General features: G+C 40.8%; 1 protein-coding gene across 1 annotated transcript in view; it reads right to left on the bottom strand.

Annotated features, from left to right (window-relative positions):
• Positions 1 to 9369: 9369 nt before the first annotated feature.
• The window catches only part of STOX1 (storkhead box 1), a 73041-nt gene continuing 66307 nt past the window's right edge, over positions 9370 to 16103 (bottom strand). Inside the window, exon 4 of the mRNA XM_073685622.1 lies at positions 9370 to 14757. Within this exon, the coding sequence (XP_073541723.1) occupies positions 14601 to 14757 (157 nt within the window). The 3' untranslated portion in view covers positions 9370 to 14600. The remainder of the gene's footprint in view (positions 14758 to 16103) is intronic.

Below are 16103 nucleotides of genomic sequence, written 5' to 3'. Positions count from 1 at the left end.
ACTCTTTGCAGTAATAAGTTTTGTAAGGAACTCGCAGCAGTAAGTCATACCAAACACAGATGTATCTTACACTGTAGGTCTCCTCAGAGTGGGAAATGCATCACTGTTCACGCTACATGTATAGAACTCAAGCAATGGGAGATCTTATGTCTACATTACATAGGAGATACCGAGACTGCTGTATATATGTGGCGCCCCTGCGGGTTCAGTCTCCACAGAGGTACTGCATCTCATCCAGAGGTGTGGTACCCCACTCTCAGGTAAGGAAAGAGTACTGCCCGGGACCCACCCACCTGCATCCAACACTACACCATTCTAGACCAGCAGGTGGGGCAAGATGCACTGGCTTATGCTGAGCCCTGTCCCTGGTTGGAAGTGGGGGGAACCGAGAGAGGGGGAACCATGTAGTGGGTGTGGGTGGAGGAAGTAGTTCAGGGGAGCAAATTCAGTAGGAGTATAAGAAAGCAGGGAACCACCTAGAAGCAGTGAGTTCAGTCTGGTCAGTTCAGGCAGACAGAGGAGAGAGAGTGGGAGCAGGAGCTCTGGAGGAGCTCTGCTCAGAGAGGAGAGAGAAGCGGGCCTAGATGGAGAGGCCCAGGAGGACAGGCTGGAAGAGGATGGGAGCAGAGGGAAGGCTCCAGGAATAAGGGGATCCCAGGGGCACGGCGAGTGCGGAAGCCACCCGTGCGCCCGAATCTACCAGGACGTGGAGGGATCAGGCCGCAGAGGAGACCGGCCCCTAACTAGTGGAGAACTACAAGGCTCAGCTAGAAACCAGAGGCTACTGTACATTTAGGGTGGCAGCTGCTCATTACCGCAACTATATTGCCAAAAAGGTGGCCGCGTAGGATTCAGGGGACTGCAGGTTGCCCGACAAGATCCGAGGCTACCGGCTTGGGGCACTGGTTGCGAGGCGCGGGGCAGGAGGGTGAGAGTTAGCGCAGGAAGACGACCGAGGAAGGCACACAGCACGGGGTCCCGTTAAGTATTCCTGAGATACCTGGGAGATTGCTGAACCCCTCCCTGGGCGAACACAGGATGGTGTGGGAGGTTACCCTTGCGCTGGTAACCTGGAGTCTGACAACAGGTGAGTAAATCAGAAGACTGCACCCCCACTGTGTCCTAGAATTATTATCTGCGCCATCACCTGCACCACACTGCACAGCAACATCTACCAAATCACCATCTATACTGCCCTGGAGCTTAGCTGTACCTGTGGAGAGCTGAACCAACTCTGCTGCGTCACCATCAGCTCAAGAGAATCTGCACCACAGCGGCGGCCCATATAGCCGCATACCACAGGTGGCGTCATGAACACTAAATATAAAAACTTTATTCCCCTTTTACTCTGTCCCTTTAATTGACCGCCCTGGGTCACGGACTGGGTCACTGCCACCGTGACATCCCCCAGCATCAACCGGCCCGGCTACCGAGTACCCCACGTCCCAGGGGGCATGTCATATACATCACAGGAGACATGGGCTAGGGCATGGACATCACAAGAGACATGATGCTGGGGCAAGCTGCCGCTGCGGTCCTCTTCTGTAGGGCGGGAATGCATCGCGTGCTACCTCCGTCCACAAAGTCATGTGGCCAGCGTGAGTACGTAATCTTTAATTGCATGTGCCACATCATTCAGTGGTGAACACTGCATGCACGTGCTCGGAGTGTAAGAAGAAATTAAGGTCTGGCACAGTAGCTCAGCTACCGGGGAGGCAGAGAGGGGCAGTCGGCACAGGCCAAACGTGCTAAGGGTCCCACCCGGAGATACGCTGTTAACTGTATTGGCGTGCATAGCGCACCCATACAGTTAAACTTTGCGGCAGAGCAGGGATACTTGATCTGAGGCCCATGAGAGAGGTGGTGGGGTAGGAGGAGATTGGTACATCATGCAAAAAAAAGAAGCGTACTGGTGAGCTTGGGAAGTCAAAAAGGCCTGAACCTCCACGGAAGACAACCAACAGTGGTGGATGATCGCAGAATCCTTCCCATGTTGAAGAAAAACGCCCTTCACAACAACCATCCAAGTGAAGAACACTCTCCTGGAAGTAGGTGTTGCAGTATCTAAGTCTACCATAAAGAGAAGACTTCATGAGAGCAAATACAGAGAATTCACCACAAGGTGCAAACCACTAATCAGCCCAAAAATAGAAAGGCCAGATTAGACGTTGCGAAAAAAAAAAATAAACATCTAAATAAGCCAGCCCAGTTCTGGAAAAGCATAATTTGGACAAATGAAGCTAAGATCAAGCGCATGGCTTCCAATGGCACTGGGTCACTAGTATTTATTGATGATGTGATTGAAGACAGAAGCAGCCGGATGAATTCTGAAGTGTACTGGGCTATACTTTCTGCTCAGATTCAACAAAATGCAGCAAAGTTGATTGGATGGCGCTTCACAGTACAGATGAACAATGACCCTAAACATACTGCAAAAGCAACCCAGGACTTTAAGGCAAAGCAATGGAATATTCTGAAATGGCCGACTCAGTCACCAGATCTCAACCCTATTGAGCAGAATTTCACATGCTTAAGACAAAACTTACGACAGAAAGACCCACAAGCAAGAAGCAACTGAAGTCAGCTACAGTGAAGGCCTAGCAAAGCATCACAAAGGTGGAAACCCAGCGTTTGGTGATGTCCATGACTTCTAGACTTCAGGCAGTCAGTGCCTGCAAAGGATTCTCTACAAAGTATTAAAAAATTAGCATTTTATTTATGGTAACGTTAATTTGTCCAATTACTTTTGAGCCCCTGAAATGAGGAGACTTTGTAGGAAAATGGTTGCAAATCTTAAACGTTTCATAGGATTTATTTGTTCAACCTCTTTAATTAAACCTGAAAGTTTACACTTCAACTGCATCTCATTTGTTTTATTTTAAATAAAAAATAGTGGCATGTAGAGCCCAAATCACGAAGATTGTGTCACTGTCCAAATATTTCTGGACTTAACTGTGTATACCGGTATATATTTTTTTATTATTCTTTTTTTATTCTTTATAAATTTCCTAAAATCAATAAATATTGATTAAATATTCAATGAACACACTTTCAATTATGCCATATTCAGCAACTGGAAGAAAAATAAGAGTAAAAGAAAAAAAAGAACAAAGTGTGAAAAGTCGTGAAAAAAAAGAAGAATAAGATAGAGTAATGTCAACTCATCAGAAGCTACATTAAAGGTAGAGTTTCAACTAAAGCACTGACATCTATTCTCAGTGGTGGTGGGGGGGTTATCCTATAAATACACGAGGATTTACTTGTGAACACCCCATAAAAATTCCGAAATTGTAATGAGCAAATGGTTAAATAACCAACTTTTAGCCTTAGCCAATGATCATATTGACTTCTGCTGTTAATGCTTAACTCACTGGGCTACATTACTATACATCAGGGTGTATAACAGATCTTGGTGGATTTAGACGCCATAAGCTTATAAAGTATCACGGTAGTGTCAGCGATCAAACATCAACTTTGGGGAAAGCAAAGGGAACAGGGAACCTTCTACCTCCAATGCTCATAAGCCACAGAAAAGTTCAACAACAACAAAAGGCATCAGGGTCTTGAAATGCGCTGGTGAAGGACATCTTCATCTCACTGCTGGTTCTTTGAATGCTCAAAGCGCTGCGAGCTGTTTTGATATAACCTGGATATTTAACAGTTCAAGGTATAATGTGCTGTCTCTCTGCACTGGCGGTTGAAAAGGATGGTTGCAGGCATACTGGACTCCTCTATTCTGAAACACTTCCATGAAAAGTTTTAATCATGTGCCACGGAACATGATTTAAGGACCAATTGCAGGTCTCCTAACGCAAACTCAACAGCCTCACAGCAGCTGAAATAAGTATTGAAGACATCATCAATTTTCTAAGTAAATATATTTCTAAAAGTGCTATTGACAGGAAATTCTCATCAGATGTCAGTAACAACCCATCCAATCAACATAGGCAAATAAATCAAACCATAGATGTCCATAAATTATGTGTAATAATTAGAAATGTTAAAAGAAAAAAAGGGGTTTGGTACCATGTTAGCCAGTTGAAAAAAGATTTCTCTCAGTGAGAAAAACAAGATAATCTTGTAGTTAGTTGTAGTTAGAGGGACCTAAGTTGTCCTGAAAGCTTGCCTTGTAACATTATTTATTTTATTTTTGTTAGCCATTAAAAGGTATCATAACTGCAAGATTATCTTGTTTTTCCCACTGAGAGCAATAATGAGAAATGACACAGGGAAAAAGTATTGAACACATGAAGAAAAATAGGTGCAAAAAAACATGGAATGTCATGACACCAGCTGAAATCTATCGGTAATTAGAAAGCAATCCTGCCACTTAGTGTAAAAAAAATAACAGTTTGTTCAACTGATGGCCTATAAAAAGATGTCTCATTACCAACATGCCACATAAGAAACATTTCGTGATGGGTAAAACCAGTGAATTGTCTCAAGAACTTCACAACCTTATTGTTGCAAAACATACTGATGGTATTGGTTACAGAATAATTTCTAAACTACTAAATGTTCCAGTGAACACTGTTGATGCCATAATCGGGAATGAACATCATTTCACCATAAACCAAACACGACCAGGTGCTCAACATTAGATTTCAGACAGGGCAGTGAAAACAATTTTCAGAACAGTTGTCCAAGAGACAAGAACCACATGTGGAGAGCTACATAAAAACCAAGAAAACAATAAGAAATGAAGTCAACCTCCATGGCCTGTATGCACGCTCACCACGCAAGACTCCATTGCTGATCAAAAAGCATGGAGAAGCGCTTTTAACATTTGCTCAACATCATTTAGACAAGCCTATGAAATACTGGGAGAATATAGACTGCTCAGATGAGACCAAAATTGAACTCTTTGGTTTCCATAATACACACCATGTTCGGAGGCCAAAAGGCACTACATATTGCCCCAAAAACACCATACCAACAGTGATGTTTGCAGGTGGGAACATCATGGTGTAGGGTGTTTTTCAGCATACGGCACTGGCAAACTTCATATTTGTAGGAAGGATGACTGGACAAATGTACCAAGACATTCTTGATAAAAAAATCTGCCAGGATGATGAAGATGAAACAATGGTATACATTTCAGCAAGACAATGATCCCAAACACAGTCAAAGAAACTGTCAATTGGTTTCAGAGAAAGAAAATAAAGCTGCTAGAATGACTCAGCCAATCACCTGATTTGAATCCTATAGAAAATTTATGGAACTAAAGCTCAGAGTTCATAGAAGTATCCCACAGAACCTTAAGTATTTGAAGTGTTTGTGTGGAAGAATGGACCAAAATCACACCTGAGAAATGCATGTGACTAGTTTCTCCATACAGGAGGCATCCTGAAGCGGTCATCACCAACAAAGACTTTTATATGAAGTATTATATAAATTTCAGTAAGCATGTTCAATACCTTTTCCCGGTGTCATTTCTCATTATTTAACATAATTTATGGAAATCTATGGTTTGATTTCTTCACCTGTGTGGATTGGATGGGTTGTTACCGACATTTGGTGAGAATTTCATGCCAATATCACCTTTAGAAAGATATTTACTTAGAAAGTGACTTGTTCAATACTTATTTCACCCGATGTATATAAGACTTTCAAGTTCAAGTCGGGAGAGCTGCGGCCAATCTGTTAATCATGGTCTGTACTTGGACTGCGACGCACGGGTGTGTGAATTCGGCCTAAAAGCCATTCTCGAAAGGTCAGTGAGAAGTTGTATGTGCCTGCATTCAAATTGTTGCTCGCTCTTATTAAGGGCTTTGCTCATAATGTCCTCCTTTCTTGAGGAAAAAAATGTATTCTGCATAGGACACCCCACAGTTTACAAGTAGTAGGAGGATTATGGGGGCCAAGCATGCCATGAGCCCTAGTGATCTCAAGATACCTATTAGAAGGGCTATTCATTATGTTGTTAAACAATTCTTGAAGTTTAGGTAGACTTCGGCCATGACACCTGTCGCACGACTAAAGTTTAGCAGGTGTCACTGCAACATTGTAGCACAATATAAGTGAATGGGGTCGCATTGCAACTCCCAAATATACTGCAACCACATGGAGGTTGCAAGAAGTCAATTCTTTACTTGTCGCAGTACCTCAGGGTCTCAATGCCACCGTATTCACTTATTTTGCGCTGCAATGTAGCAGCGAGACCTAGCGAACTTTGGCCGAGTGACAAATGTTACTGCCAAATCACCATTTAGCCCCAACCTTAGTGCTTCTGATAAAATAGATTCATGTAAAACTCATATTGTGATTCCATTCCAATTGTTTAATATGCAAAATGACCGTGAAAATCACATGGTATGGATTTATTTGGTGTATTTTTCTACCAGCCATTGATGTGCATTCTAATTAGACATCACATCGTTTTCAATCCTTTGAACTTGGCCAATGATTTGAGACATATTAGAGAAAGAATGGATTTTTTTTATATAACGCATCAAGACATTTTATACAGTCATGGCCGAACGTGTTGACACTCTCAAAATTGTTCCAGAAAATTAAGTATTTCTCACAGAAAAGTTGCAATTACATGTTTTGTTATACACAAGTTTATTTCATTTGTGTGTATTGGAACAACCTCAAAAAAATAAAGAGTTAAAAGGAAAATTGGACATAATTTCACACAAAACACCAAAAATGGGCCAGACAAAATTGTTGGCACCTTTCCAAAATTGTGGGTAAACGACTTAGTTCCAAGCATGTGATGCTCGTTCAAACCCCCGTGTGCCAAGTAACAGGTGTGGGCAATATGAAAATCACACCTGAAACCAGATAAAAAGGGGAGAAGTTGACTCAATCTTCACATTGCGTGTCTGCATATGCCACACTAAGCATGGAGAACAGAAAGAGGAGAAGAAAACTATAAGGACTGGAGGACCAAAATTGTTGAACAATATCAACAATCTCAAGGTTACAAGTCCATCTTCAGAGATCTTGATGTTCCTTTATCCACAATGCGCAACATAAATCAAGAAGTTTACAACCCATGGCAATGTTGCTAATCTCCCTGGACATGGAAGGCACAGAAAAATTGTTGAAAGGTTGCAACGCAGGATAGTCCAGATGATGGATAAGCAGCCCCAATCTAGTTCCAAAGAAATTTAAGCTGTCGTGCAGGTTCAGGGTGCATCAGTGTCAGCTCTAACGATTCGACATTTGAATGAAATTAAATGCTATGGCAGAAGACCCAGGAAGATCCCACTCCTAACACAGACATAAAAAAGCTTGACTGCAGTTGGCCAAAGCGTATGCGAATAAGCCAAAATCCTTCTGTGAAAGTGTCTTGTGGACAGATGAGACCAAGTTAGAACTCTTTGGTAAAGCACATCATTCTGTTTACCAAAAATGGAATAAGGCCTACAAAAAAGAACACATTACATACAGTCAAATATGGTGTAGTATCAAAGATGTTTTGGGCTGTTTTGCTGCCTCTGGGGTACCTTGACTGGCATCATGAAATCTGAAGATTACCGTAGGATTTTAGGTCACAATGTAGTACCCAGTGGCAGAAAGCTGGGTTTGCGTCCCAGGTCATGGGTCTTCCAGCAGGACAATAACCCCAAACATACTTCAAGAAGCACCCAGAAATGGATGGAAACAAAGCACTAGATAGCTCTGAAGTGGCCAGCAATGAGTCCATATCTAAATCCCATTGAACACCTGTGGAGAGATCTTAAGATTGTGGATGGGAGAAGGCACCCTTGAAATATGAGAGACCTGGAGCAGTTTGCAAAAGAAGAGGGGTCCAAAATTCCAGTTGAGTGGTGTAAGCAGCTTGTTGATGGTTATAGGAAGCGATTGATTACAGTTATTTATTCCAAACGGTGTGCAACCAAATATTAAGTTGAGGGTGTCAACAATTTTGTCCGGCTCATTTTTGGGGTTGTTTGTGAAATTATGTCCAATTTGCCTTTTTTTCCCTCAGTTTTTTTTGTGTTGTTCCAATACGCACACAGGAAATAAACATGTGTATAACAAGACATGTGTAACTGCAATAATTTTCTGGGAGAAACACTTCATTTTTGGGAACAATTTCAAGGGTGCCAACAAGTTCAAACATGACAGTATAATGTCCCATATCTTGTTTATTGGGCATGAATGCAATTTGTTGTTTCAGTTCCCTTATATCACCTCCCAGATTCAGTGTTGACGGTTCTGTGGGTGTACTCGGAGTTCTCATAGTCCATAGTTGGAGACCAATCAGGTACAAACCCTACAATAGCATGCATTAATGGGGTAATAGATTTTGCTATGTGGCTTCTTTGTGGTTGAGTATTGTAGACCTTGTAATACACATGGACAAGGACACTGCAGACACAACAGGACTTGTCCTAACCGCAGATAAATAGCGGTGTCGACCATTAGCAGACGGTGGTGTAAAAGGTCTGGATAAAGCAGCTGTTTTTAAATTCATTTTACTATGAGAATTGACAGAGCTATAGCAGTTATATCAATGCTTATGTGTAGAATCCCACTCACTAAGGAGCATTCACATAGCACAGCAGCTCATTGCCATTAACGCCGAGCCCACTGTTTAATTGGTGAACAGATTATTCAGTTACTTATACTGGACCAATTCAGCTGATGTAAGCAGACCTATATATCTTCAAACTTAGGCCACGTACACACATTCAGTATTTGGTCAGTATTTTACATTAGTATTTGTAAGCCAAAATCAGGAGAGGAACAATCAGAGGAAAAGTATAAGAGAAATACGTCACCACTTCTGTATTTATCACCCACTCCTGGTTTTAGCTTACAAATATTGATCAAATACTGTACATGTGAACATGGCCTTACTACGAGAAATAAAAAAATGAAGCTTAGTCCTGATAGTAAGCATAATTTAATAATAAGCTATGATATGCCTCTATCTCTTCCTGGGAAAAGGCTAGGTCAATGAGGTAAGGTTTTAGCTGACTGTCTTATACTTTACTCTGGAGACACTTTTGCATGATGAAGAGAGATCTTTGGAAGAAGAGGATGATGAGAGGACACAGTAGTATTGGGGGCTGGAGCAGTGGGCTACTTAAGATGGACTATACTAAAGCTGTTATTTCAGATGGCTAACAAATAATTAAAGCCACCATATGCTGATAGGTGGAGTGCTCGGTCAGAGATCCTACGTATAAATACATGCAATTTCACGCTTGCATGCTATAGCTTTACAGAGTGCAGCTGTATTTATGAGTTATATATGGAGATGGCTACTCTTAGCTTCCACTTGCTCACACTTTGTTTCTGTGTGGAAGTGGCGGTCAATCTTTGATAGTTATTTCAGATTGCAGCCCATTTAAATCAGAAAAAATAAGAGGCTATATAAGGTCAAAAGGATGTGAGGTTACTCTTATGGCCAGTGGCTATATTTATTTCTTGATTTTACTCACTTATATAGCACTATAAATTCCACAGCGCTTTACAGACATTATCGGCACTGTCCCCATTAGGGCTCACAATCTACATTCCCTATCAGTATGTCTTTGGAGTGTGGGAGGAAAGCTACACAAACACGGGGAGAACAAACAAACTCCTTGCAGATGTTGTCCGTGGTGGAATATGAACCCAGGACCCCCGCGCTGCAAGGATGCAGTGCTAACCACTGAGCCACCGTGCTGCCCATGGTGTCAGATACAAATTTGGACAGTGTGTCTTTAGAGTGGACTAGACTGCAATAGAGAGCTGTTCAGATAATTGGAGCATTTTCAGCCCCACCAATCCCTGGAATATGGATATAGCCTCGGGTAGGCAATTTGAAACCTGGGACGCAAGGATTGCCCTTTATAACACAACGGGCCGTGGGGGTGAAATCTCTCCTAGGATGCGTCCGATCATATCGGCAGTCTGGCCACACCCCCATATTTGAAGTATGCATCATGTAAAAATACATTGCTAGTAAAAATATTAAAAGGGGTAAAAGCCAAGCTGGACAACCCCTTTATAGGGAATTGGTCACATTGGTAATGCAGTCCAACCTGCAGACAGCATGTTATAGAGGAGGAGACGTTGAGCAGATTGATATATAATTCATGAAAAAAAGTTCAGTATAACTCCCGTATAAACCTCTTGCTCATTTTGGGATTTTGAGTCAAATGGTCAGACCTAATTAGTGACTGACAGCTATCTCTGTATGCCTAGTTATACAAATAAGGCTGTCAATCATGGATTCAAAAGTACAAAATGGAGCAGAGGTTTAGGCTGCGTGCCCACGTTGCGGATTACAAGCGTTTTTGATGCGGATTTTTCGCAGCGTAAATGCTTGTAAAACGCTTGTTAATCCGCACCCCATGGTCCCCAATGAGAATCCGCAAGTTCTATGCCCATGCTGCGGATTTTTCCGCAGCGTTTATGCTGCGTTCAAAAATCCGCAGCATGTTCATTAATTTTGCGTTTCTGCATGCGGAATTGCCTTATTCAATGCATGAAAAAACGCAAGGCAATTCCGCATGTCGAAAACGCGTGAAAAACGCGCGATAAACGCGTGCGGAATTCCGCATGTGTTTTTCCAGGAGAGGACATGCGGAAATGAAGCAGAAATTTTCTGCTTCATTTCCGCAATGTGGGCACATAGCCTAAAAAGAACAAAACACAAGTTATACTAAATCTTTTTTCAGAACTTTCTGCTCAGATCCGCCTGCTCTGTAACACCCAGCCTGTAGCCTGATCTGCATTTTCAAAGTGACAGGTTCCCTTTAATAAATCTGCACAGAACTTTGGATCCAAAAGCATTATATAACAAAAAAGGTGGAGAGTTGCTTGTCACTTTGTGGCAAACAAGCACTTTGGGTCTCATTAGATCATCAATGAACAGGTTAAGTTAACAAAAATAATAGGAGGTATTCCCATTTTCTGGAAAGTAAGGGACAAAAAAATACAACAAATTTACAAAGAATCAAATGCAACACCGAGGCAACCACAAATCATTTTGCATCTTGACAGCATTTCCTGTATACTTTAATCTTTCAGTCACTAAAGTACCGATAAAAACAGTATTACAAAAATTATATTTTATAGAATATTTACATACAATTTACATGAAATTCAAACCCCAATCTAAAGAAACTAACCTGAATTTACATTACATTTTTAAAAATATAAATAGAATTTTCATTTTAAACTAAAATTTATCTTTGGAGTCATGCATCATGAAAATACCGTATATGGCTAATATTTCAGTTAAGTTTCTCTATATGAAAGTGAAAATCTTTTGTTTTTCTAATTAAAAAATATATTTTTAAATAATTAGAAAGTGGCAGTGGCATGTAGGTTTTGGATGCTAGTCATTGTACATTTTAGCTGACTAAATGTAACTACTGCCAAAAAACCATGGTGAAGGCACTTGGGTAGCAATCAAAGAGGAGTGTGGTATTTGTGTTAGCAATTAATGGTTATTTTTTCCAACAGTTAGGCTATGTTCACACATTGCTTTATTTGCGGAGCTTTTCTTCTGTAGCCAAAATCTGATGTCTTGGCAGTAAAAAAAAAAAGCTGCAGCCAAAATGCAGGTTTTGCTGCTTTTTTGTTGCATTTTCAGGATCCCAAAGTTCAGCTTTGCTTCCACCTTGCAATCTTGAACAATAAAAGGTGTTAGGCCACCAATGCAAGACTGATGTGAAACCATAAAACATTTTTTGGAAAAAGGGCAATTTGATCAATTTATTTAGGGGAAAAGTTTGTCTCAAAAAATAGTGACCATTCTGAACAACAAATCTGGATTCATGTATGATGTGCAGCCCTGAACTAAGGTTATACGAGTTCATGGAAAAATACACAACTGCATAGGTATAAACAGCAGGGGGAAGTTGAATTGGTTGCGCATTGTTTACTTAAAGGGATTGTGCCACAAACAAAAGTATATTTTAATTAACAGATCTTGGAATAAAAATAAAACTGGACGTGTTTAAATAAAATGTTCCTGTGCTGAGATAATCTTATAAATGTGCCCCTGCTGTGTACTGTGCAATGTCTGTGTCTGACCGTGCAGGAACATGGTCTGATCATACCACATCTCCTGGGCAGGGGAGGACGCAAAAGAGTATACAGACCTTACAGCAAATGATTCTTTTTGTGAGTAAAACATTTCCCTGCCTGTTTTTAAACAATATTTTACCTCAAAAGAAAGAATCCTCTGTGATTCCCCTGCTGTAATATCTGTATACTCTTTTGCGTCCTCCCCTGCTCAGGAGCTGTGGTATGATCAGTCCATGTTCCTGCACGGTCAGACACAGCCATTACACAGTATGTGTGGAGTTTATTTTTATTCCAAGACCTGTTGATTAAAAATTCTTTGTGGCACAACCCCTTTACCACATTGGTAGTGCATTGAATTGGTAGGGCATTGTTTACTTAGCACATAACACTAATTTAATGAAGTTAACTTCTACTTCAAGTCAGGACAAAAAAAAAAAAAAATCACAAAAATAAATGGGTTTCACATCCTGTGTCGTCTTCACCAAAAACACTGGAAAAATGAACAGCAGTGTTCTTGCACTTACTCGTTGCTTTCTCTGGGTGAAAAAAACGCTGCAAAAATGCTGAAGGAATTGACATGCTGCAGTTTAAAAAAAAAAAAGCAGCAGTTTTCTAATTCAGTCAGGGAAAAAAAAACAAGCATGAGATTTCTGAAATCTCCTCACTTTTGCTGTTACTGTAAAACCTTAGTCATAAGAGCATATAACACGGCCGAGTGCTGTGCAATGTTTTATCAGATAGCACTCGGCCCAGTGTTATTCTATGGGGCAGTGCAGGTCTGCGATTATTTTCTCATGCCGATTCAGTATGAGAGAACAATTGCATGCTGCGATTGGCAGAGAGACTCGGATCACACACACCTATACAAGTCTATGGATGCGTGTGAAACATCGGACTGCACTCAGATGTCGTCCCAGTGCAGTCCGATATACACAGTCACGCCATGGAGGAGATGGAGAAATTCCCTTCTCCTTCGCAGCTGTGCTGTGATTCTCTCATATGAGAGAATTGGAGCACAGTAGCTGACACTCGGCTCACGCTCGCAGCAGAGCAGGAGCCGAGTGTCATCAGCATACCGCATTCGATGTAGTCGCATCGGATGCTATAAGCTAGTGTGATGTCAGCCTAAACCTAAAAAGCAGCTTTTAATTTGCATAAAAAACGCAGCCTAATGGTATATTCACACACGGCGTTTTTGCAGCAACAGCAAAATAAATGAAATTTTGAAAAATCTTATTCACACGTTTGTTTTTTTTCCTTGCATTTTTTTCAGCTGCTTGGCCTTTTTGGAATCTGCCACATGTTAATTATTTTAGCGTTTTTGCAGCATCTTTCACATATTCAAATCAATGGGAAAAAATTTGCAAGTAAAAATGCTGCAAAAAACATGGATTTTTCTGCACCAAAAATACAGAGTGCTGGCAGAAAAATGCTTCATACAATAGGCTTTTTTTTAGTGATATTTTTACTTGTGCTTTTTGTCCCCCATTCATTTGAATGCTGCAAATTTGAACACTTTGATGGTTCAAATCTGCTAGTAAAAAAATAACCAGAGTGAGCTGGAGACTTCAGAAATCTCAAATCACTTTGTTGGTACTGTAAGGTGCAGATTCTTTTAACCTTAAGGAAAACGCGCAGCAAAAACAGTGAACAAGCCCTAAGGGTACATTCCCATGATTAGTCTTTAGTGCGCTTTTAATGTTTTTTTAACCTATTAGGTAAACTGGGTTTTTGTACATTTGGTTTTGTCTCTGTTTGGTATGTCATGCTTTAATTAAAGCTGCCTTGTTTTTGATACTTTCTGGTATTTCACTTTGACAAAACAATTAGTTATGTTTTTAGTGCATTTTCACAGCGGAGACGCACTCAAAACGCATAAGCATTTCCCCCCCCCCATCTGCAGATTTTCCGCAGCTAATGCAATTCTATGGGGGAAAATCAGCACATAAAACTCGGCGTACACAATGGCCATGACATTTATATAAATCTCATCCACTTTGCTGAAAACGTAAGACACTGAGTTATTGATGCAGTAAAAATACACAGCACGAAAAACTCACAAAAACTCATTGTGGGAGCACAGCCGAATAGTGAATGAAAGCTGTCTTGTGGTCGCAATATGGACCCCAAAGTGTAGCTGCAGTATGCTCGTATTGATGCAGTCACAGGATGAAAGATTTAGGTCTTCTTTGTGTACAAGCAGCAGCAAGATGTGATGTGGCAGATTCTTCCAGCAGCCCATGATTTTTCATTCTGGAAATACTTTGCAATATACTTCCTTAAAGCAAAGGTTACCGGCTGGGTCTCTTAGGCATCAGGTTTTCCACACATCTACATCAGAGGCTTCATTTTTTGGAAAACTGTAAACACTTGGTGGAACTTGAGTCATTTCTTTACAATACATTTCAGTATAACAAATAGTTTCTATGGGTTTCATGAACTGAAATGCTACTTTGTATCTGAGGCACTTGAGTGTTTTTTTATGAAAATGACAGTCATGCTTATCTTTGGATATAATCATTTTTTTACACAATTGAATTGCTATGAGGAAGGTGACAAGTAGAATCCTGAATAGTTTGGTATTTTGCCACACTAAAGTCTCTTCCTTGGTGTACAATCTACACATTCATAGCAGGGGTCAATTGCATTAGGGAGCTTGACGTAAGCAGTCCTTCGTTCTTGTTGCCAACATTGACTTCTAGGTTCTGCAGAAATGTCCTTTTCTTTAGTTTCTCAAAAATCACAGAATTACTAGATGCCAGACTTATCCGAGTTCTGCGAGAAAAGAAAAACGACACAAAGTAAGAAGATATTTCTTCAAGAATAGACTTCACACTCCTTCCACCAGAGGTGGACGCAGACAGAACAGGGCCCCTGTGCAAAAACAATATATGGACCTTTTGCCATCCAACAGCTCATGATTATGCACAATTCCACCTACTTTAGAGTTGGTAGTGGCCCCCTTATGTCTTGGGTCCCTGTGCGGCTGTACAGGTTACACTAACGGTATGTCCGCCCCTGCCTTCCACCCACAAGCGTCACCTCCTAACTGATTAGATTACATTGGGATGAGAACACTAATCTTTGGGATGTAATAATTCATGAATGCTCACGTGAAAGAGAGAAACCCTTTATGACGGCATGTGGTGTCCTACAAATGTCCATTAAATGCTCCTACAGGCTTTAAAAAGTGGATGCACATGGAGGTACAGTCCAGGCCCGCAGGAGGGTGGAATCACACATGCACATTTCAAGGCAGTTTTTTTTTTAGCCAACACAAATGGATTCAAAAAGCAAGAAAAATATATTTCCTTTAGGTTGCACGTACACACTATGGCCCCAATTTACCAAAGTGTTTTGGCATAAATCACTTTGAAAAGTCGCAAAATGTTTGAGTTGCACAAACATTCTGCGACCTGTTGCGTTTTTACACCACACCAATTTCCTCCTGCTCCACCAAAATGGGTGGATCTGAAGCGTGACAGGAGCGCAACGGGGTGTGACCCTGCAGCTCATCAAATTAATGATGCCAGAATTCTTACTCCAGTCTGTGAATGGAGTAAGATTTTTGGCGAGGCGCAAGACACTGGTCAGACGCCCCTGATTCATTAAGAGGCATGCTAAGCTTATTGAATCAGGAGCGTCTGACTCCAACATGCCTCCTCAGACCGGCAGGAACCTCTTGTCTTGTTGAATCGGGCCAATATTTTTTTGCAGTGTTTGTGTTAGCCTTTTTACCCACTTTGTTGTTAAAATCTAGGAAATTACTGAAACATTTACACAGTGGTTTTGTGCATCAAAATTTTAATGCAACATGTATTAGATAATGGAGGTTTTTTTTTTTTAATCATGGATTTTACTAACACTAGAAAGAAAAATGCATTTTACAAAAGATGCCATGAAAAATGCCTGAAACTTGTGTCACTTTTACAAGCATTTATAAACAGCTGGAGAAATTTTGTGTGAATAAACCATTAAAATTTACATTTTGAATCCCAACCTAGCCAGAAACAAATAAAAAATAAAACTGCTTTATAAAAAACAAACCCATACAATCCCAGCCTAATAAGCAACAGTGTATGAATGTGCTCACTCAAAAGAACTGGCTGCTTTAGAGTAAC

The sequence above is a fragment of the Phyllobates terribilis genome, unplaced genomic scaffold (genome assembly GCF_046119375.1).
Source record: "Phyllobates terribilis strain yellow unplaced genomic scaffold, ASM4611937v1 Scaffold_5__5_contigs__length_657084704, whole genome shotgun sequence".
Classification (NCBI taxonomy): domain Eukaryota; kingdom Metazoa; phylum Chordata; class Amphibia; order Anura; family Dendrobatidae; genus Phyllobates; species Phyllobates terribilis.
The sequence above is the reverse complement of the archived record's forward strand: the minus strand, read 5'-3'. Positions and strand labels throughout refer to the sequence as shown.